The sequence below is a fragment of the Aaosphaeria arxii genome, assembly GCF_010015735.1.
Source record: "Aaosphaeria arxii CBS 175.79 unplaced genomic scaffold BU24scaffold_4, whole genome shotgun sequence".
In the NCBI taxonomy this organism is placed as follows: Eukaryota; Fungi; Ascomycota; class Dothideomycetes; order Pleosporales; genus Aaosphaeria; species Aaosphaeria arxii.
Window position 1 is genome coordinate 1,903,274 of NW_022983477.1, and position 21,765 is coordinate 1,925,038.

At 52.3% G+C, this 21,765-nt stretch overlaps 7 protein-coding genes across 7 annotated transcripts; 3 read left to right on the top strand and 4 right to left on the bottom strand.

Annotated features, from left to right (window-relative positions):
• Positions 1–549: 549 nt before the first annotated feature.
• BU24DRAFT_409074 (uncharacterized protein) lies at positions 550–1,676 on the bottom strand (the record flags this gene model as incomplete). Its single annotated transcript, XM_033525896.1, has 5 exons — positions 550–627; positions 679–708; positions 952–1,021; positions 1,067–1,128; positions 1,224–1,676. 5 exons carry the CDS (start codon positions 1,674–1,676, stop codon positions 550–552), a joined length of 693 nt encoding a protein of 230 aa, XP_033384236.1.
• Positions 1,677–5,885: 4,209 nt separating this feature from the next.
• BU24DRAFT_462120 (uncharacterized protein) lies at positions 5,886–7,719 on the top strand (the record flags this gene model as incomplete). Its single annotated transcript, XM_033531962.1, has 2 exons — positions 5,886–6,462; positions 6,611–7,719. The coding sequence occupies 2 exons, from the start codon at positions 5,886–5,888 to the stop codon at positions 7,717–7,719; spliced, it is 1,686 nt and encodes a 561-aa protein (XP_033384237.1).
• A 996-nt stretch (positions 7,720–8,715) lies between these two features.
• Positions 8,716–11,677, top strand: BU24DRAFT_422211 (adenine nucleotide alpha hydrolases-like protein). Its single transcript, XM_033527932.1, has 3 exons — positions 8,716–8,828; positions 8,977–9,065; positions 9,160–11,677. Exons 2-3 carry the CDS (start codon positions 9,031–9,033, stop codon positions 11,516–11,518), a joined length of 2,394 nt encoding a protein of 797 aa, XP_033384238.1. The 5' UTR covers positions 8,716–8,828; positions 8,977–9,030; the 3' UTR covers positions 11,519–11,677.
• BU24DRAFT_422212 (uncharacterized protein) lies at positions 11,548–13,513 on the bottom strand. Its single transcript, XM_033527933.1, has one exon. The coding sequence runs from the start codon at positions 13,156–13,158 to the stop codon at positions 11,668–11,670; it is 1,491 nt and encodes a 496-aa protein (XP_033384239.1). The 5' UTR covers positions 13,159–13,513; the 3' UTR covers positions 11,548–11,667.
• A 299-nt stretch (positions 13,514–13,812) lies between these two features.
• BU24DRAFT_369819 (uncharacterized protein) lies at positions 13,813–16,390 on the bottom strand. Its single transcript, XM_033524410.1, has 2 exons — positions 14,234–16,390; positions 13,813–14,178 (listed from the first exon to the last, which is right to left on the bottom strand). The coding sequence occupies exons 1-2, from the start codon at positions 16,271–16,273 to the stop codon at positions 14,044–14,046; spliced, it is 2,175 nt and encodes a 724-aa protein (XP_033384240.1). The 5' UTR covers positions 16,274–16,390; the 3' UTR covers positions 13,813–14,043.
• Positions 16,391–16,495: 105 nt separating this feature from the next.
• On the top strand, positions 16,496–17,289 carry BU24DRAFT_187484 (uncharacterized protein). Its single transcript, XM_033521673.1, has one exon. It carries the CDS (start codon positions 16,569–16,571, stop codon positions 17,169–17,171), a length of 603 nt encoding a protein of 200 aa, XP_033384241.1. The 5' UTR covers positions 16,496–16,568; the 3' UTR covers positions 17,172–17,289.
• BU24DRAFT_480614 (CaaX prenyl protease) lies at positions 17,274–18,974 on the bottom strand. The gene is made up of 4 exons (XM_033533132.1): positions 18,945–18,974; positions 18,705–18,887; positions 17,695–18,640; positions 17,274–17,647 (listed from the first exon to the last, which is right to left on the bottom strand). The coding sequence occupies exons 1-4, from the start codon at positions 18,963–18,965 to the stop codon at positions 17,409–17,411; spliced, it is 1,389 nt and encodes a 462-aa protein (XP_033384242.1). The 5' UTR covers positions 18,966–18,974; the 3' UTR covers positions 17,274–17,408.
• Positions 18,975–21,765: the final 2,791 nt, after the last annotated feature.

Consider the following 21,765-nt stretch of genomic DNA (forward strand, 5'->3'; position numbering starts at 1 on the left):
GATGAGACCTTGCCCAGTTGGGATTCGCCGACGCGAGCAGGCATATGCCCATAACCATGCTGTGCGATGGAGGCGAGGGTGGATAAAATAATGCTGGTGGTCCCTTGGACTCGAAATAATAATAATAATAATACTACATGGTCGCAATGAATCGATGGGTTAATGGGTGCAGCGCTGCATCCTAGTGGTGTACAACGCTGCATAAGTCCCGGCCAAGCACCGAAAATAGAAGGCCCCAACATTAGAATCGTATAACTCTGGTCAGCCTTTCGATAATTAATTCTTTTATCACGCCCTGCTAATCAACGCTGTCAGTTATCTCGCCCGGAATAATCCATTCTTACTGTGTTGTTCATGTCGATGTAGGTATGCATGCCCTACTGTTATTGTACGGATACCCACACCCAATCCTCCCAATGCAACGGCGCGCGGCCAGGCCAGGCATGTTGCTGCGCGACTTGCAAGGCTTCGAGGAATAGTTAGAAACACCCAAATGAACTGGGCTGACCATGCAATCCCTCTATCGCTATCGATAGCAACGAAGAATGATTACCGTACCCGTCTCACACCACCACTACGGACTTGGGTAGGTAAGTTTTCATATGGAATAAGCAGTTCATTGCCTGCCTATAACACATGTATGCTGCGGGAGTAGAGTGCTCACCTAGCCATTCTCACCATTACAGGACGATTGATGGACGCTTCATCCTAGCATAGGACAGTAGCGTGTCAACCTGTCCATTTCTGAATAGATCATTGCAGCACTTGTTTCCATTTCTGTATCTGATCTGACGCTGCACGCCGCCCATCACTATCGATAGTATACCATATTTGTCGTGATCGTTTGTGGAGGAAGAACCCATAGAGATGCCGAGGCTTGGGAACGTTGAAACGCCGAACATGGGATAACATCGGTTGAGAATAGGGCGACTGGCTGCAGATAAAACACACCAACTGAAAGAGCCGGCGACCCTCCTCCAGAACAATTGCATCCTGTTGAGTGCGTGTTGGTCTGCTGTAGCTAAAAGTCCATGTAGCAGAACCAGCGAGAAAAAAAAAAAAGTACCGCATGGTCCGTAGATACGAAGTAACGACGAGGACGTATTCGTAACCCACGCTGTAGAGTATCTAGCGAAAGGTAGTGGGATTTAGTCCAAGTGTATCGAGGTGCAGCTCCACCCGCGATCAATGTTTCACCATTAAAGTGTAACCGAAGATTGTACCTTTTTGTTCCCCACACAAAAGGCCAAATACCTCGTACCAAAATACCTCCAGCTGGGTCGGCAAATCAGACCCAACGGGCGACGCTTTCGCATCATGGATGCGGTTCCTGCAGCATCCGAAGCAGCCAGCTTGTGGTGACCCAAAGATGCACGCTTCTTCTCAGCTCTGCAGAAAGTATCTGCAGGCAGTTCGCTCACGCACTTATTTTGGGCGTTCGTTGAGAACACACCATCACAGCATACATTGTCATCATTGACTCGCCTGGCCACTGGCGGCGTGCGCACCATTCGAGGAATTGAAACAATCGGGCAAAATGTTGCTGCGTCTGTCCAGTAGGCACCGTCTGTTGCAATTGCAAGAGTGCGTAACCATGTTCTTTTTTGGAATTTTATGTGCTTCACGTATATTGGAGTGGTTGATTGGTCACATCTGGCAGTGCTGATTGCAGCCATGTCACCACAGCTGATCCCGTCCCAAGCGTCTATATTCCCCAAACAGGCAGGGGCGAAGTGCATCTGCCATCGGTGTGCTTGCTCTTTTTCGTGGCTGTGTCTTTTTTATTTTATTATTTTTCGTCGTGTGCGTCTTTGGCGGACCTGGCGAATCTGGCCTGGCGAATCGACCGTTTGGCCTTCCTCGTCCGTACATACATCACATCGCGCGCGCCCGAGGCGTCGTATCTACGCGATGTGCGTGGGTTGATGGATGTCGGCGGTGGTCTCTGTGTGGCCAGGAGAGAACACGAAAACGTTTACAAACAAACCAATCCCGCAGGAAGGATGGAGCAATTGGCCGCCCATGAGGTCAATAGGTGCCGGGCATCATCAGTTTAACCCGCGGCCAAGCCCAGGAACAGGGTAGAAGGCCACGGGCAGTTATCCTGTTATCATTATCGATTGGGCGGATAGGCTTGTGAGGTGTGGCCCGTCGGCGACACAGGCTGAATGCTGTTACTTTTGCTGCTGGTGGACGATGGATGCTGGGCTGCTTGTACGAGGCAGCGGGCATGATGGCTGTTGGTTGGTTGGTTAGTTGGTTGGGTTGGACGTTGGAATCTGGATTGGTCTTCCATCCCGTTGCGCGTATTGATGAATCCCGCCATTCACACTGCGAGCGAGTCGCTGACCGCTGTGTTGAATGAAACGACGCGAACTCAGTGCCCGCGCGCCGGCCGTCCAGCCGACCAGACATGTGATGGGATGGGGTTGCCTCTTCACAGCCGCTTGAGGTCGACGGGAAGTACGGTGTGGCCTAGATACACAGAATCACAGATGCAGTAAGAGGATGCGGCCAGGCCGGCGGCGGGCGAGGCGATGGAAGGAGTGGGTTTTGGTTGTATGGGATAGGCGACAGGCGATTGATTAGGCGATAGACGAGGGACGAGGGACGAATGACGCGGATATGAGCTTGACATCATTGCAGTGCAGTGCCACAATGAAGTTGTTTAGAGTAGAGTGAAGTTACTATGACAAGTTTAAGTGGAGAGTGGATAGTGATAGTAGCAGCAGGTGTAATTCTCCATACATATTACATAGTAATTGCCTAGTTGGTCGAGTTCAAACTGGGAAGGGCCACTCGGAGTGAGCGGTGGTGCGGCGAAGCAGGTGCATGTCAGGTCAACCGTCAGAGGCTCAGAGCCGTTACGACTGATGAATGGAGAACGTTGGCTGGCTACAAGCTACAGTCTACTACTGTTTGTTTTGTTGATTGAACGAGTAGAGGAGATGCCGACGTGTTTCATCGTTGCATTCGCTCGCTCTTCTCACCACCATTATTGGTAACTAATCCATCATTGCTGAGGCATTAGCTACTCAAAGCACGATCATGATTGATGATTGATTGATGATGGATTCATCGCCCCATTCTGGTTTACGCTTCACCTACCGTGATTTGCAACAACCTTACTCGCGGATGCCCAATGGCTGGAATTACTCAAGCATCACCTATCATTTCAGCGCGCACAGTGCTGAGCGAGTGCCACGGGTGCATCCACAGTGTAGCCGCTATCGATAGCAGCCACACCACTGTCCATGACTGTCACCATGAGCATCACGCCGACGTCGCCGTATCCCAGAGGAAGACCCACACTGGACTATCATAGGCTGGACCTGGTCGTGGTGTGTGTGAGGTGAGAATGAGTTATGGAAGCACAGGACAGGATAGGATGGAGTGAAGATGGTAATGGCGGATGGGATGGGACATTTTGCCTCTGCGCTAGGGAATCGCATCGAGAGCCCCGTGTGGGCGAGCAAGTTGCAATGGAGCTAATCAAGTGTAGGCGTAGTCGGCGTAGACTGTAGTGGAAAGTCGAGCAGTTGTGTGTTTGTGTTGGGTTGTGTATGGGCAGAGGACCCAGATGGAGTCGAGGCGAGTTGTGCAGGAAGCGCTTGCATAACCCGCCTTGTTGCCCGTGTGCGGCCTTTGTGCATCTGCTGTGACGCCGGCGTGTGTTCACCCTACATGGCACAAATGCACCTACATGATCGGTTCGGTGAAGGATAGTTCACTTGTGTAGGTCTACTAGGTCGTGCACAAGCGTGATGGTGGTACGCTGTTGGTATAATATTGGATTTGTGCAAGCTGGTCTCTCTGTCTGCTCTCTTGTGTGTGTGTATCTAATGTTGGAGACCGCCGGTCCTCATTTAATGATGCTTGCGCGGGCGCCTATCCCCTTTGGGTCGAGGATTAGTGCAATCCTGCAGCATAAATAATGCCGCGCGTCTTGCTGCCCTAAGACACCACAAAACTACCCTACCAGAGGCTAGATACGGAGTAGTAGAGACAAGTGAATAGATTAAAGATTATTTTATTCTTCCTATTATTATTATTATTCTCATTATCCTCTATCATCCATCATCATATGACTATCATCGTGATAATCATCATCACTATTCTTGTGCTCGAGTGGGTGTGATCTTCTTCTAACTAACTACCTAGGCCTAGGTAATTGAATTGATAGAGGGATCAGCTCTGTCGTCTTGTCTTGCACGAGTCAATTCCTCGTCTCTAACTCGACAGGTCTCGAACCTATCCATCTATAGACTATGCATCTCTGTCTGTGTCTCTACCTGTCTCGTCTCTTCCTCTATTTGAATACATTTGTCTGAAGAGATTTGAGACGAGAAACAAGGGCATCTGGTTGGCCGTGTCTATGGGATTGTGGAGCCTTTTAACTCTTGAGAGTCTTAAACTATCTTCCAAGTAGTAGAGTTGCTGCGCCTTGACACTGTCTTCCCGACTTCCCCTCCGGCCCGTTCACGCTTTTGTCGTATGAAATGGCGGCCACCAGAGCGACCATGCTCGTAACAAATCCAATTACACTGGACTAGACACTACACTAAGTCCTCTACAGTGATACTATACTACACTACCCTTGTCATGTCCACCACCGTCACTCTTAATGACCACCCACACACCTTAATGACTTGACCACATCCACCCCATGCATATGCCATGGCCATCCATGCCTCATGCCCCATGCTGATATGCCCAATGCTCACCCACCCATCAACACCTAAACCTAAAATAAACAAGACGAAGAGAGAGAGAGAGAGAGAAAGTCGAAGCAGCAACTCTTGCCCACGGCTGTTGAATCTTCATGGGTTCCTTCGGGTGACGGGACCATGTCATGGCCACCACCACCACCCACCCATACGACCCATCCAGCCATCCCATGCACCCACGCATGGATACATCCATGTCCTGACTCTACTCGTACTCTGACCACGCCCATGCAGTAACAACATGGGTCCATGGATGTGTGTGTCCACTCTTCTTCCTCCTCCTCCTCGTCTCCCAAGCCTCAAGGGATCCTCTTTCTCGCCTTCGTCTTTCGTCTTGCCTTCTCCACTCGTCCCATCCCATCTCTCGTTAGTAGCCCCAGCCTCTAAGGCCCATTCCGCGCGCCCGCCCGCATGTGCCTGGTCATCTTTTCTTCTTCCTACCCTAATCGCTTGTCTCGCCGCGCGCTGATCCATCCTACTTATCCATCGCCCTGCCCGTCGCTCGTTGCATTTCCCTGTACCCAAGGTTTATCAACCTCTACAACGCTTGTTCTTTTTCTTCTCTTCCTATCCATCGCTTCTTCAACTTCTTCCTTTTCGGTGTACATTTACGCTGTGGTCCCTCTTCAAAGGCTCCAGTCGTGAATCGTCCCATCCCTTCTTTTGGACATTTCTTCATCTGCTCTTGTCATCATCAATCGTCATCGTCTCCGACAATCCCCAATCCAATCCACTTCCTCGAAGCATCAACGACTCCAATGACATATTCCTCCTCCGAGTAGATATCAACCCATATTAGTAGACGGCTTCGTTATCACGATCCGTTGTCCAGTCACTCCCTACTTTATATTACCACTGCACCAACATCAACAACCATATCAACGACAACACCTGTACTATCTTTGCTCTTTTGCAACAACACGTTCCATCCGCCTATAGCGACTGTAACCTATTAATTCCAACCCAAAACCGTACTTCTACGACCCGACAACCCGAAAGGCGCACTCGTAACGTAGACGTCTCACCAGTGTACTATTTACCATAACCCACTAGATTACCATTGGTGAGTTGTGTTCTTCATCCATCGCAGGAATGCATCCTTTGCTAACATTCCACTCCCAGAAACACCACCAAACAATACCATACACATCACATACAATGGAAGGCTCATATCCCATGCACCCTTCCCAGGCCATGGGCCAGTCCCCATTCTTCTACTACAACCCGGATCCCACGGGAGAGAACGCTCGCCAGCACGGCCATTTCACTCCTCACCATCCTCACGGAAAGGCAGCCCAGAACTTCCAACCTCAGACTCCTGATGCTTTCTGCCCGCCCAACATGCTCTTCAACAGGCCGTCATCGTCAAACTCCCACGTTGCGTACCCGCACGCCGTCTACGCCAACCACATGTTGACTCCCGTTGCATCGCCGCAGCCAATGTACCAGAAGCCAACCATTCTCATCCAGGAGCAGAACTCACCTTTCTTGCACCCCATCGACACAGACTTCACGGATATGCGATTCGCACCCGCCACTCCTCCTCTGTCGTCCAACGGTAGCAACATCAGCAGCCCGCCATCCACCTGCGACATCCTGCCCACCCCAGTCAACGGAGCTTTCTTCCATGGCGAGGGCATCGAGGGTGTGAAGCAGGGCTGCGAATCGGAGGTCTTCTCTGAGATTTTGGCCGCTGGCGCCGACTGGCGATCAACCTCTCCACCAATGACCCCAGGTAAGCATAATAATTTTTTATTTCATTTTCGTTCTCTTGTTGGAAGCAAATGATTTGTTACGGGTCCGACGAAAGGATTCCAGTTGGGTGGCTTTCCTGTTGTTGTTTGTCAGTGCGTGAGTGGCAGGACACTGACCAACCTCTACAGTGTTCATCCAGCCACCTTCGGCTAGCCAGGGGTACTTGCTCTCCGCTACTTCGTGCCCCTCGCTCTCCCCATCACCCTCACCTGTGCCGCGCACCACCGCCACTTTCGCTGAGACAGAGAACAACTTCTGCGATCCCCGCAATCTCACCGTCGCAAGCAACGCCTGCCTTCCTACTCTTTGCCCCGGTGACGAGGAGCACAAGCTCGTCCTCAAGGGTGAGACTTTCACTGGTAAGACTGATAAGATCGACGTTGCCCAGTCCTTTGACTTCACTGGTCTGCCAACCTTTGAACCCCTTTTTGAGCTTGATTCAGAGGACGACTTCTCTGGTCTCGTCCAGTTCCCCGCCACCGAGAACGTCCAGTTCCACGGCAGCAAGCGCCAGCGAACTGATCTCGTCTCCTTCACTTCTGAGGAGGACATTGTCAGCGACGCCAGCTTCACTGACTTTGAGGACGAATTCATCGCCCACGGCTTGCCCCTTGTCTCTGCCGAGCTCGACGCCTCCATGGCAGCCACTAAGAAGAAGGTCATGAAGAAGGCAAAGTCGGTTGAGTCCACCGATGCGGAATCGGACTTCCAGGGTAAGGCGCAGTCAAGCGAGAATCACTCCGCGTCCTCAAGCCAACAAAATTCAGGTGCCGCATCAGAGGCCGAGAACGTCGAAGCATCCAGCTCCGATGACAACAGCAGCCCCGCCGTCGCTCCCACCAGCCGTCGCGGTCGCAAGCAGTCCTTGACTGAGGATCCCTCCAAGACCTTCGTCTGCAACCTCTGCTCTCGCCGCTTCCGCCGCCAGGAGCACCTCAAGCGTCACTACCGATCGCTCCACACTCACGACAAGCCCTTTGAGTGCACTGACTGCGGCAAGAAGTTCTCTCGCAGCGACAACTTGTCCCAGCACCAGCGCACTCACGGAACTGGCGCTGTCGTCATGGGGGTCCTCGACGGCTCTGAGCTTCGCGCCGATGTCTACGACAGCCAAGATCCCCAGTACCTGGGCGGCATCCTCTACAATGCTGCTGCCAACGTCTCAAGCGCAAGCTCTGACTCCTTCTCCGACTTCGAGGCCAGCCCGGCCTCCAAGAAGAGGAAGCGAAACGAGTAGACGCTTCTTGGCTGTCAGCTTTCTTTTCCCTCTCTTTTCACGAACTGCTACGACCTCCCCTTTGTGATAGAAGGATTGCCCTAATGCTTTCCGGGCAGTCCGTCTACATGATGCCGTGATGCCAGGCGGCACATCAGTAGACAAGGCTCAGGTTTTATATCGGTCGGTCGGCAGGATTCTTCGGCGTGGTGCACATATTCTCTCTCATCCCCACCACTTTGGTCGAAAAAAAGTCTTCGATTCTTCCTCTTTCACCTTTTGTCTCAACCCTTTTCGGCTTCTTTTTCGATCCAACTTGGTTCTACATATTCTTTCAAGATCGGCACATTTCCTCTTTCTCGCTTTTCTGCTTTCCACAGCATAGGAGCGTCGGTTTGGTTTACACACCTGGGGTTGGTATCGGAGCCAGGCTCAGGCTTTCGGTGGTTAGACCTGGTGTTCGCTGGTCATTGTTCTTGCTTTCTTCCCTATTATTCGGTCCCATCGAGGCCACTCATCACTCACGACTGTAATGGCCTTACCCCCTCACACCGGCCATCTCCGTCGCCGTGGATACTCATCCCCCTTTATTGAGTTCTTACGCTCGTTGTAATGGGTCGTTCGGTCCCCTAGGTCCGTTCGACTGCGGCATTCTGAGAATCTTCTCTTCGACATCTGTAATTCTTTTTCATATTCCCCCCCACTATTCCGATAGTTTCTGCGATCGTAACATGTGCAGTGGATCAGAGGTGCTGGGCACCTCTGGTCGGACTATCTTTGGAGACTTGATAGAAAATTTTGAAAAAAAATTACTCTTATTCAAACTCATACAACAACCCTGCTGCTCGTGACTTGCTGCCTTTGTGATGTCTTGTTCAGTATCGCTCTTAGGATTGCAAATTTCTTCGCGAGTCTTGCGGCGGATCAACCGCGGGGTTTTTCCTAGCGGGGAAGCAGCGACCCAGACAATTGCTACCAATGGACGGATATTCCAGTACGTATGTTATTCCTCTTCTACTCTCCTCTCTACGAACAATTAACTACCAAGTATCTCTTTACCGAACACACGCTTTTCTATTCTTGCGTTTCGTGGTTTTGCATTGGCTCACATTGAACAGGACAGACGATATGTGAGTCCTCACTCTTCGCTTTTTTCTCAAAGCACTTGCATACACACATACTCTCTCGGATTACCCACCCTGTTCCCACATCCTTCTGTTGGGAAAGATTCCCAACAAGGCCAATCGATTTGATACCAATATGCTAACTTCACGAAAGAACGGTGACTGACCCTGGCACGGAACCTCTTTAATTGCCCTGGTATAAACCAGTATGGCCTCCGACGGCAATACAGGTTCTGTGAAAGAGTATGTGGTTTCTATGAGCTTGGGCTAACCAATCCAACGCATCTTATGTTGATGTCTTCCAAGTCCGTCAACCCAATGCTAACATCCTCGCCAGGCAACCGCACAATAAAGTGCCATCTCAACAACTTCACCAGCAACCACAAGGACCCCCTCTCAATGTCATCGCCCTGATCTCAGGAGGGAAAGACTCCCTATTCTCCATACTCCACTGCCTAGCCAACGGCCACAACGTTGTCGCCCTCGCCAACCTCCACCCACCCAAGCACCAATCCCCCAATGGCACGCTTTCAGAAGATGAGGAAGGTGATGACCTCAATAGTTATATGTATCAAACCGTTGGTCACACCGTCATTCCTCTCTACTCACAGGCTCTCAACCTCCCCCTCTACCGCCAGGAGATCCTCGGCACTGCCGTCAACACATCGAGGGACTACTCCGCGCACTCTCTAACCGCCAGTCAATCCTCGTCCCCAACTTCAACATCATCAGACGAAACCGAATCCCTAATTCCGCTCCTCCGGAAAGTCATGGCCGCACACCCATCTGCCAACGCCATCTCGACCGGCGCAATCCTGAGCACGTACCAGCGGACGCGTGTCGAGTCCGTCGCGCTGCGCCTCGGCCTCGTCCCGCTGTCCTACCTGTGGCAGTACCCTCTGCTGCCGCCGTACTCGCAGTGCGGGCTGCTTCGAGACATGGTGACCGTGGGGCAAGACTCCCGGATCATCAAGGTTGCGTCTGGAGGGCTGGACGCGAGTTTTGTTTGGGAGGACGTCGCGGCCGAGAGGACGATCAAGAGGATGCAAAGGGCAATGGCGAGGTTTGGGGAGAACGGGGACGGGGCGATACTGGGCGAGGGGGGAGAGTTCGAGACTTTGGCTGTTGACGGGCCTGGCGTGCTGTGGAAGGGGAGGATTGAGATTGAGGAGGATGGGGTTGTGACGGGTGAGGGGGGGAATGTGGTCTTCAGGGGAAAGAACCAGAGGGTGGTCCAGAAAGAAGAGAATGACGAGAGGAGAGGACTGGAGGATCTGAGGATGCCGGACGTGTGGGACGACGAGTTCAAGTCTGTCTTGGATGCCCTCACGTTGTCGATCAACGATACACCGACGGTGACGATATCACCCCGTCCCTCACCATCATGCACCATCACCCTCCCCATCAACACCATATACACCACCCCCTCAACCCTCACCCTCTCCAACTTCAGCAACCCACCCTCTACTTCTCCAGCCGCCCCCTCAACTCAGCTCCTCAAGATCCTCGAAACCGTAACCACAATGCTCTTCAACCACAACCTCACCCCGAGCTCAATATCCCATACCACCCTGATCCTCCGCCACATATCCCTCTTCGCGCCCTTGAACGAACTCTACGCCTCCATCTTCCCCTCTCCAAATCCACCTTCCCGCGTCACCGTCGCGTGCGGCGATTCCCTGCCCCCAGGAATCGACGTCATGCTCTCCGCCATTGTGCCCTACCACCACGCAGAAGAGAGGAGGGGACTTCACGTGCAGAGTCGCTCGTACTGGGCTCCCGCAAACATTGGTCCGTACTCGCAAGCCATCTGCTCGCCTCTCCCTTCGAGACCGTGGGAGGCGAGGGGTGCGGAGGTCGTCTACGTGGCTGGACAGATTCCTCTCGTGCCATCTACCATGGAACCACCCCCTCCAAGTCCGACGAGGGGACATTTCGCGAAGGAAACGACGCTGGCGCTACAGCACCTGTGGCGGATTGGACGCGCGATGGAGGTCCGGTGGTGGGCGGCGGGCGTCGCGTATATTTCCTCACCCCAATCTTCGACAACATGTCTCTCAGACGAAGAAGTCAGCGCGCGTGTCCGCGTGGCGCAGAACGCGTGGCGAAGCATCCACGAAATGTACCTTCGAAACCGCACGTCCACTTCCGATTCCGATTCCAACGACGAAGATGAAGACGTGGATCCATGGGACGCGAGGAACAAACCTGGCGCTGGTGTCTCGATGGACGACACGACGTTCCGAGCCCCTATCCCGGACCCCGACGCTGTGGTGAGGCGAGGCTGTCGCGAAGAGGAGGTGGAAATCCCGCCTTGCTTCGTAGTCCAGGTCGCGGAGCTCCCTCGCAGCGTGAGTGTCGAGTGGCATAGCACCGGAATCGCTAGGGGCAAGGTCGAGCCTTTCCCAGACGGGAGCGTAGCGGTCGTGGGGACGGGGACGACGTTCTTTGCCGTGGAGGTTGGGATTGATGGTGATGGTGGTGGATGGGAGGAAATGGCGCATCGGGTTAAGGGGTTGGAGCATGGGACTTTGTATGTTGCTGATGGTGCCGATAGTGCTGATTTTGGTCCAGAAGAGAGGTTCGGAGAGCTGCAGTGGGTGCCTTGCCAGAGGGTTTGGGGCAGAGATGGGAGGGAGGTTAGTGCTGTTGTTGTGGGGAGGGTGAGTGTTGATGATCGAGGGAGTATCGATTGAAGTTGTTGAGCTTCACGGAATCTTGACTTGATCGAGAACTAATCATGCATCCATTCTTAGCATTGACGTAGGTAGTACTTCTATGGTATGGCTCTATCAAGATGCAGTAGTGGTGGTATTGCCACCCACCGTCCAATAAACGGTTTATTCTACTTCCTAGACTTCCTATCTTCCTCGTATCGGTGTCTTCTCTTGCGTTCGTGCCTATCATCCTCGTAGTCATAATCCCTCCTCCGTTTACGATCCGCATCCCTATCTCTCTCCCTCTCCCTGTCCCTATCCGGACTTCTACTCCGATCGTCCCTCCTCTCCCTCCGCTTCTCGCGCCTCCTCTCGTCGTCAGAGTAATCGCGGTCCCGCCGCCTTCTGTCACGCTCCCTATCCTCATCCGCGGAGCGGTCACGACGCTTGTCTCGTCTCCTGCCCTCGTCGTCCCTGTCCCGCTTGCTGCTGCTGCGGTCCCGGTCGCGTCTGTCTTTGTACCTGCGGTCGTCGTCACGCCGCCTCCTGCTGTCCCTCTCGTTGTCGTCGGAATTATCGTCGTATCTGCTACTGCTGCTCTTCTTCTTCCGCCGTCGTTCTCTCTCCTCCGCCTCGTCATCGTCGTCGTACTTGCTCCTTCGTTCTGACTTTTTATTCTCCTGCTCTTTGCTGTCGTCAACGAGTTGCTGCGCCTGGAGCTTCTTGTCCAACTCCTCCTGCGTGAGCATTTCGCCCGTGTGTTTATTCCTCAACACGACAGGCGTGTACGTCTGCTCCTCCTTCCTGCGCTTCCCCTTCCCAGGCCCACCGCTCCACGCTCCAATCTCCTCTCCGACCGCAGCCTCCGGCTTCGCTCCTATCCCCAGCAGCGCGGGGCGCCTCTTGACCTCCCTCGGCTTCGCAGCCACGGTCCCCTTCCCCTTGCTGCCGGCGCCGATCTCCTCGCCGTCCTTCCACCCCATGCCACGCAGCAGCGCGGCGCCGAACCCCTCGATGGGAGTCGCCTCGTACGCGTCCAGCGAGGGCGCGTCGGGCGCCTCCCGCACGTCATTGTCGAACGCTTCCTCCTCCGTCATGTGCACGTGCGGTATCACAGCGCGGTCTTCCACCCTGCCGTTCTGCAGCGCCTCGCGCGCCTGCTTGTCGAGCCGCTGCTCCGGCGTGAGCCCGTCGTCCACCTTCTCCACCACCACCGTCGCTGGTGCCGCCGCGGATGCATCTTCCTCAGTATCCTTCTTCTCGAAAACCTGCAGCCCGAACTTGACCTCCGGCTCTTCGAACTCTTGATTCTGCTGTTCCCCCCGCGCCGCAGCCGCCTTCTTCTTCATCGCGGCGTCGGCTCGCCAGTTGCGATTCGGCAGCGCTTCGATGACACGGGGGGCCTTCTTCGCGGCGTCCGCGCCCGCAGTGCCGTTCATGTCGATGGCGCCGCCCGTCGCGGCGTCCCACCCGGATATCTCCTGGCTGTTCGTCGCGTCATCTGCGTCGTTGTCGGCGCCGTCGTCGAGGAGGAGGGAGGGCCGCGGGCGCTTGGCGAGGGATGTGCTGTTGGTGCTGTTTTTCGCGAGGGAGGAGGAAAGGCCGAGTTTGGACTTGGGTTTCAGGGCGTCTTTGTTTTTGGAGGAGGAGAGCGAGAGCTTGAAGCCTGTTTGTGACATTGTTGCGATGGAGGTGTTTGGAGGGTAGATGTGAGAGGTTTCCTTTTCAATTCCTCCCAAGGATGAAAGATGACGACCCAGAGGTGTCTTGGAGGGATCGATTCGATTCGTTTCGTTTCAGAGTGCACGCAAGCTGCGCTCTCTCCCGACAACAAAAAAAAAGGTATCGTCGCTCTCTTGTCCTGCGCTCGCTCAATTCGCGATTCGCGATTCCCTTTTTTTTCCTTTTATTGGACGATCTCTCGGATATTGAACGGAATTGTAATCGTAATGGGATTAGACGAATCCTGGGAGCGAGGAGGGGAGGGGTGGAGAGTGGATTAAATGTCAAACCCAAAAAAATTAATGATTCGGGGATGAGGTTGGAGGTTCGTCCGCTGGCTGGCTGCGCGCGCAATGACATCGGCGGCCCTTGGCGTAAGCGGACACGGCGTGTGTCTAGTCACGTGACATTATAGTCTCCAGGGCGAAGATCAAGACGAAGACTTGAGTAACGCTAGCGATCGAATTCAAGGAAGCCTAGATCGTTCAACTGTGTAATGTCTTTGGTTGTCCTTGTTGCTGGCTTGGGCCGGGTGGAGGGCTCAATCAATATCACGCATTTGGAAGAACATCGCTACCTTGCTGAGAAAGACGATGCATGCTTCAAGAGCAGCATCCTATCTGTCATTATTGTTTTTATTTGGCACTTAAGAATGATCTCGTAACTGCCCCGGCGTTAAATCGTTACCGCTCGTGATAACCCAAGAATTGTCGTTTCATACTTTTCCCACCTGCGCCGGCAATGGCAAAACAAAACGCCCCCCTCCCAAAAAACGCCGCGTTCTTTTTTCGTATAATACAGGTAACCTTCGTGTATGCTGAGAGAGAGAAGTGGGGATATCGTTAAGCTATGTTTCCGGCTAGACCGAGGAAGAGGGCTTGTGCTGCGAGTTGCAATGTCCAGATGCCGACCTTCTTTATCCGGCGTTTGCGGGCAGTGTTGTCGTTGAGGACGTCCTTCGCGAATGCATCGTACATCTTGATGAAAGTTAGCATTCTAATCAACAAAATGAAGAAAGGGGCGTCCACATACCTCGCGAGATACATCGTCCATCAGGCCGCTGTCGTAGAGTGTCCAGCTTCCATCAAATTCGCCTGCCCGCTTGACAACTCTGCAATTCACCGGGATGAAGGTCTTCTTGGAGTTGATGTATGCAACAATGGGCCGAACCAGCGCATTGTTGACGTAGGAAAGGTCATTAGTAAATATCGGAACTGCAGCTCGCACGTCGTTGAGATGGACGCGAATGTCCATGATGATAAAGCGGTTGTCCTCGTCGTTTTCTCCCTGTTCCGCCTCCTCTTGATGCTCACCATCAAAGCCGTGGGCGTGGTCAGAGATATGAGTATGGTTATGGTCGTTTCGTACGACGCGGAGACTGGTGTTTGTCTTCTTCACGGTCGCTTCCACTCGATCATACATGTCTGACATGACCTTGGCGATGCTGGCATCATTCTCGTTGGGAATCATGATGTCCGATACGATATCGACGTTTCCCTCGTAGATCCAAGAGAAAGGTCCGTCATAGCCCCTGTTCAAGTGGTCTATGCTGAGACCGTCAATTCTGATGCGGCTCTGTTTCTTCCAGGTCTGACCATCTTCGGTATCGAGGCCTTTGTTTAATTGCATCCCAGTGTAGTTGTGTGTCTGGCGGGGGTGGATGGTGAAGAGTGAATTGTCATACGACCCAGACATCATGTTGGCGGACAGGAAGTCGTAGAACAGCCACTGTTTCCTGAGCTGTGGGAGATCGCAGGAGTAGATGCTGACGGAGAAAGGTCGGAAATCATCTGGCTGGTATACTGTGACCAGCAAATCCTCCATCTTGAATGAGTCTAATTCAAAGTCGCCGGGTTGGTGCTCATGCTTGTAAGTGCGCGGGTCGACGTATTCTTCTAGGGCGTAGACGGATGTTCTATCAACGACTCCTCGAATTCCTTTGATCTCAACATCCTTCAGAAGACCCTTTCCATTCATCCATTTGGAAAAAGATAAAGTGACGTTGACTGCGTCGATGGAAATGTCAAATTGTGTGTAATTCGTATCCTCCTCCTCTTCCTCCCCATCAACAGCCCCCTTTTCTTTGTGTGCGATTGCGGCAGCGGCAGCTGCAGCGGATGTCTGGGATCCTTTGCTCACTCTTGCACGTCCCTGGCCGGGACGTCGGGAGACGAAGACCTTCCGGAAAGAAATGACTCCGTCCTTCCATTTAGGAACAACAGCTGATTCGAAAACAACCTTGATTCCGGATGACTGTGTGAGATAGTTTCCAATCCACTTCGCAAGAGTTTCCTGGGCGAAGACACTGTTGATCATGAATATTGCTATCGAGAAAAAAGTTGTCGTTCCAACGACGATCCAGAGGATGTGTGCTGCAAGGATCCAGGAAAACATGGCATAAATCTCATCGGCGTTGAAAGGCCGGGTGCTTCGTATGGTGAGCCATTTGAATCGAACCTTCATTCGAGACCAGAAGCCAGACGCCGCTGCCAGTAACTCTGCTTTGCTCGGTCTATGTAGGTGGGGTAGGTGTTGTGGTAGGCGGTCTAAGAGGGGTTTCGAAGATTCATGTGATTGTTCGGAGGCGTTGTTTACAGGTGGGATCGGCCTAGGAGAGGCTTTCGGTTGCGGCGAGAGTTCTGCCTGTGGTGCAGACGGTTTCTGAACTTTTGTTGACCTTCCACCAGTGACTGAACTCTTATTACGTTTTGTGGCGGGTACACCCCTTCTACGACCCTTCCTTGCATGGCTATGAGATTGTCTCTTCCATGCCGCCGCGGCAGCTGCCGTCACACTCTCGAGAACGTATCGAGGCGGGGAAGTATGACTTGATGGAGATGCGGTGAGGTGACATGGAGGGGTTGGGCGATGAGGTGTGAAAAGGCTGAATGGACGGCGTAGCGAACTTGTATGTGACGAGAAATTTCTATGAGGAGCGGCTGGTCCTAGAGGTCGAAGTGTGCGGAAGAACGTGAGGTTGAACTGAGGAAGTGGAGAAATTGTTGATAGAGGCTGGTCAACGACACAGCGTCGCAGGGTTGCGCCGACCGCAATGCCTACATTTCTGTTCATGGTAATCTCGGCTTCAACATGGCGACCGTCCGCGTGAAGTTGAAGTCACAGGAAATAAACGGTCGGGAAGATCGATGCGTTACGCTGTTTGTCGATATGTGGATGGGTGCAAGCGGTGGCTTGAGTGATGCAATGAATTGATGAAAAGGTCATCATGGCGCACGGGCCATCCGGCGCCAAACTTTAACTGTTGCTCTCCAAAAAATTGTTGCCGGATCCAGCCCGCCAACCTCAACCTCAGCGACCGCTGCAAATATATTGAAATCACTCTCCATATACCGATATTCACTTCACAATGGGCCCCGAAACGCTCCCTCCTTATCGTCATGTCTCAAGTAATCCCATTGGCAACGAGGATGCCGCGGAAATGCTTGCGACCTTCATAAAGAACAGCGAAATCCATCCTCACCTCCACCCCGACGCACTCATTACCCCTACGGGCGTACAATTTGGCTCACATGGAGGCCCTTCCGGAGGAGTTGTCATGCACAATCTACGCCGCGTGGCGGCAGGTCTCCGCGGCGAGCATCTCGAGCCAGAGCCTTCACCAGAACCCGAAGAGCGCAATGGACAGGACGGAAGAAAGAACAAGAGGAAGGTTTTCGACGATGATCAGGAGGCTGCAACCGGGGATGGCGGAGAGGAATGGCAAGACAAGTCAGAATACGAGAGGGAAGAGGGGCGCGTCGAGATAGAGGAGATTGGCGATCGCGACAACTTTGTCGCTTCTGGGGTGGATGTTCCTGAAGTTGAGGGTGGAGAAGAGGAGGGAGATGAAGGACAAGTCGGCGAGAAGAGAAAGGCGAACGTGGACAAGGAGGCACGAAAGCTTGCGAAGAAAGCAAGACACAAAGAGTTCAAAAAAAGCAAAGGAAAGAAGAACAAGACGGAGGACTAGAGCGCGACTTTCTATTGCCGACAACGCCATTTTGCGTTTTAGATACGATACCCCTATGGACATCCAATTGCCCCAAAAATTTTCAAAATTTTCCAGCTCTCCGGTGTATACATTGCATAAGCGCTCTACGCCCACCCTACTCCTCATCCTTCTTTCGTCGCCAATGGTTTCCAATGCTCACTCTATGGAGATCTACTATACAGTATGCCGTTGGGCATGCAGCACATTGTCCTTTATTCAAAGCTCTCTGTCCGATGCCTTGACGGGCTTCTCTTCATCGGCCGTCTTGTCTTGTACGATCTTCTTCTCCCCAGTCCAGCCAATAGCCTTGAGGCGCTCGGTGAGAATGGGATGGGAGTAATGGAAGCTTGAGTACATCCAGTCTGCATCCATGCTGGACAAGTTCTGAATCTGAAGCTTGATCAGGGAGGATCCAAGTTCGGCTGCGTAGCCGAGCTTCAAAGCAAAGGCATCTACTCAGCAGTTAGCGTCGTGGTTTCGAGAGCAAAAAGGGGCTACTCACCAGCCTCAAATTCCATGCTTCGGGTCCAGATGTTCATCAGGAGCTTGATGATGGAATCTGTCGGCGACAGAATCTCATTGAACAAGACGAAACCAATAATGGCTGGCTGCTCTCGGAGGAAGCCAAAGTCTGCATAGACAGACTTGTTATGGATGAAGACGGAGAACAATGCAAATACGTAGAACAGATGAGCCTGGCTAATGAACAAAAGTCGCGAAGTGTGATTCATCTTCCAGTGTCCAAGTTCGTGTGCAAGCACGGCTTCAGTTTCCTTGTCCGTGTTCTTCTCGAGCAAAGTGTCGTAGATGACAATCTTCTTCTTGCCAACCCAGGGGAGTCCGGTGAAGTAGGCATTGCTGTGCGCACTTCGCTTGCTGCCATCGATGACCTGCAATTCGCTGAGAGGGAACTTGAGCTTCGTGGCAAGTGCCTCGACGGCTTCCTTGAGCTTGCCGGGCTTGAGCGGCTCCAATTTGTTAAACATGGGGACGATGAAGACGGGATAAATGGTCATGGCCACGATCTGGACGCAGAACATGAAGACCCAGAGGTAGTAGAAGAAGCTGTCGCCGGTCCGCCTGATGATGGACAAGAATGCGCTACCGATAGGGATGCCAAATGCAATGGTGAGCGCTTGACCCTTGATCATGTCGGTGAGCCATAGTTTGACGGTCATTTTGTTGAATCCAAACTTCTCCTCTAGCACGAAACTGTGGTAGTAGGAGAAAGGAAGACCGAGGACCAAATCAATCAAGCCAAACAAGTATATGAAGACCAGCGAATGTGGGATCTCGCCCGAAAGGCTTGCCGGAGCATAGCGAGCGAGAATTGCACCAGCAACGCCCCAGACGAGGGGGATTACATCGAAATAGAGGACAGCGAGGTTTTGGATCTGGTTGAAGAGGCCGGAGAAGAAACTGAACTTCGCCTTCGCGCGACCGTATGCCTGTGGGGAAATGTAAGCGGGAGTTGGTCGCGTGGGGCAGCGCAACGCAGGCAGTACGACGAACCTGGGACTTGTCAAATGTTTCCTGGTCGATTTCCTTCTCGAGGGCCTTCGGGACGGTTTTCTTTTGGAGGACTTTGAATTGACGGAACATCAGCCAATTCTCGAGAGTGAACTGCGCAAGGGAGAAGCCGACTACGAGCTTCTTCCACGGGAAGAAGGGCCGGTCCAGCCATCGGGCCAGGCGCTATTCCGAGAATCAGCATTTGACATTGTGTCGGAAATCATCGTTCTGTAGTGTTACCTGAAGGAGAGCCTGGATCATTGCGATTGACTGAATTTTCTAATGTTGTTGTTGAATTGGAGTGAACAAGAAGCTCCACAGGCGCAACAGAGGACAAGTTTCGGTGTTGGGGCAAGGCTGAGCTAATAGGTACAGGGATGTTTGGACCAACCAACGTCATTGTAAGCTGTATTCTCAGTACACGGAACACGATGAGAGTAAGGTACGCGATCGGTCCATCAGAAATTCCGTACGACCCAGAGTCCGTAGCCGATATTCCATTATGTTATGATTAACTATGGGATGTTTGTCTCTATGTAATTAGAAGATAATAATAGCTCGGGAGGCTCTTCAGTATAGTTTTGTCGGTATGTTGAGCGTTTGTACAGGGGTGACTTTATGTTTTACATAGTTATACATAGAGGCATGATGGTACATTCCCCAAGATGTCATTCTCTATAGGGCACGAATTTGATAAGGGACGGCGGCAAGCATCATGACAGGTGCTTTTATTTTCTGTACGGGATGTCTCGTCGATAGAGTCGGGTTCGGGAGTCTAGTCTTATCTGTCCTTGGATTCGGGGAATGTATGCGTCCGGTCCTCATGAAGCTCCACAGTGCGAGGACGCTCGAATTGATTGAATAAAAAAAGATAGAACAACTGTTGGTTCGAGATGATATATTATTCCTGATCGGCCGAGCTACCGTCTCTTGGGTTGTTTCGGATGGCTTACAGGTACGGTACGGTACGAGTATTACAGTACCGCGTAGAGACGGCTTTTAGGGACAAACACGCGTCGATATGTCCGGTGCCATTTCCGGTTTGGCGGCTCACAGATTGAGGGACTGCGTTTGCGTGGTGGTGTTGTGGCTGAGTGACTTGGGATTACCTGTATGGGAAAAATCATGGCGTAATCAATGTTCTTGGGCCTGCAGTCAAGTGATGGCCATCGCGATCTCAGGAATGTATGGTCAATCGAAGCGGCACACTGCCTCTCTACTGCAGGCTGAAGGCAGCCAGTACATGGAATACAGGCTGAAGGCAGTCGGTGAGTACGCGCATGCGGGGCGGGCGAGGCGGGCGAGGCGGGCGAGGCAGCGGGGATGCCTAGCAGCCTAGGGCTGGGTATTGTATTCAGCTCTTAGGTAGGGGCGGTTAGCCCCAACATCCTCAAGATGGGTAGAGATGGATGTTGAGAAGCCTAGGTGATGGTCCTGATAGGTGGTGATGTACGGAGTAGGTAGGTGTAGGTACAGTACATGTACGGAGACACACAATTGAAGACTTTGGGTAGAGTATGGAGCAAGTATTAGCGAAAGTGGGGGTTGAAGAAAGGGTTCTGGACATTGAATGAAAAGAAAAAAAGTCCGACGGGCAGTTCATTCGTGGAGATAGTGAAACATGACGGTCGGCGATAAAGATGACAATTGTGTTGGTATGGAATTGTACCGTAACCGTACAACCACTGTACTAAGCCAGACTCATGGAACCTTAGAAAGATGATGACTGGGACGGTGAGTCCATTCCGGCTGAGGATGATTGAGACTATTCATTCGACGTGTTCCGCAGGGCTGAACTGAGCTGAAGGGAGAGGCAATTCCATACGAGGTACGGAGTAACTACTAGTAGTTTAGGTAGTTACAATTATAACTCACGAACAAGGAAAATGTTGTCTGCATTAGCGAGTACATAACAGTACAATAAGTGTTGAATTTGTTTTTGAATTTGTGTGGAGTGTGACGTATGGAAGTGGATATGCGATGATCAGGACAACAATGGAATGGGGGCACGGCAGAGAAGTGATGCAAGATGCACGATGGATGTGTGAATGGGATTACTGGAAGAGGCAAAGTGTCAGTGTAGAGTCCGTAAGATGAGTGTTTTTCTAGAAGGCAACTGGCAACCAGAGCGCTGGGCCGGGGTCAGATTGGGTTTGTTCCTTGCAGGTCACGCACAGAGAGACCCATGGGAGTCATGGTCTGTCCAATCGTTCCAGCCTATGAGCTTATGAGCTTATGAGAGGAGGGAGGGATAAGGGGAGGACAGGACAAGGCACCAGGCCAAGGGGGAAGGGGATTGGGGGGAGTAGTTACCGGGGGGTTACTGCGTCTACTGGGGGGCAAGTGGGAAGTGGGAGGGGGGTTGAGGACGCGAATTGGGCGCGGCTGTGGGCGGAGGAGGCGGCGGAGACGGGCGGGCGACGGTCAGGACAAGGATTCAACAAAGAACCACGCACTACGCACTCCAATCCAACTGCCACCACCATGTGCCATGCCTTGCAGTGCGTCAATTCCATAAACAACCAACCAACACTTGATAAGAAATTATCATTAGATGGAGATAGACAGTCGAGTTAGATGCCGTGCCAAAGAGGGGAAACGAGATGGAAAGGACAAGATATGTCGAGACTGACTATGCGAACCACTTACCACGTCCTTGGGTAATAATGATGGGGGATCTAGTCCTTCGTCCTCGACAATCCAACTAACCTCAGTGGTCAAATGATGGGAAACTTACCCCCTACAAGCGTCTTCAAGGCTCAAGCGTTGTGGGAATGCCCTTCGTTGGTTTCCTTTGCTTGAGCCTTGCTGTAGGTACGGAGTAGTTGGTTAGAGTTAGTTCTAACTCATAACTAACTATTAACCCATAGACTCGTAAGGTCATAAGATGAGTTGCAAGTCTGTCTGCCCATCCATGGATCGTTATTAGTTATCACCAAGATCCAATAACTAACTACCACAACCCTTTTTCTTTGATCCTCGTCCATATCATTCATTAATTGTACACTCCCCATCTCCTAACTACCTACCCATCTGCGGAGTACTCGCCTCATATTGTCTA

Bases quoted from the DNA above. Each gene is read 5' to 3' on its own strand.
- BU24DRAFT_369819 (XM_033524410.1), bottom strand. From the start codon at position 16,273: ATGAACAGAAATGTAGGCATTGCGGTCGGCGCAACCCTGCGACGCTGT. The intron at 14,179-14,233 runs GTATGTGGACGC...ACTTTCATCAAG, and splicing joins TGGACGATGTATCTCGCGAG to ATGTACGATGCATTCGCGAA.
- BU24DRAFT_480614 (XM_033533132.1), bottom strand. From the start codon at position 18,965: ATGATCCAGGCTCTCCTTCAG. The intron at 18,888-18,944 runs GTAACACTACAG...TTCTCGGAATAG, and splicing joins TGATCCAGGCTCTCCTTCAG to CGCCTGGCCCGATGGCTGGA. The intron at 18,641-18,704 runs GTTCGTCGTACT...ATTTCCCCACAG, and splicing joins AAACATTTGACAAGTCCCAG to GCATACGGTCGCGCGAAGGC.
- BU24DRAFT_187484 (XM_033521673.1), top strand. From the start codon at position 16,569: ATGGGCCCCGAAACGCTCCCTCCTTATCGTCATGTCTCAAGTAATCCC.
- BU24DRAFT_422211 (XM_033527932.1), top strand. From the start codon at position 9,031: ATGGCCTCCGACGGCAATACAGGTTCTGTGAAAGA. The intron at 9,066-9,159 runs GTATGTGGTTTC...CATCCTCGCCAG, and splicing joins AATACAGGTTCTGTGAAAGA to GCAACCGCACAATAAAGTGC.
- BU24DRAFT_422212 (XM_033527933.1), bottom strand. From the start codon at position 13,158: ATGTCACAAACAGGCTTCAAGCTCTCGCTCTCCTCCTCCAAAAACAAA.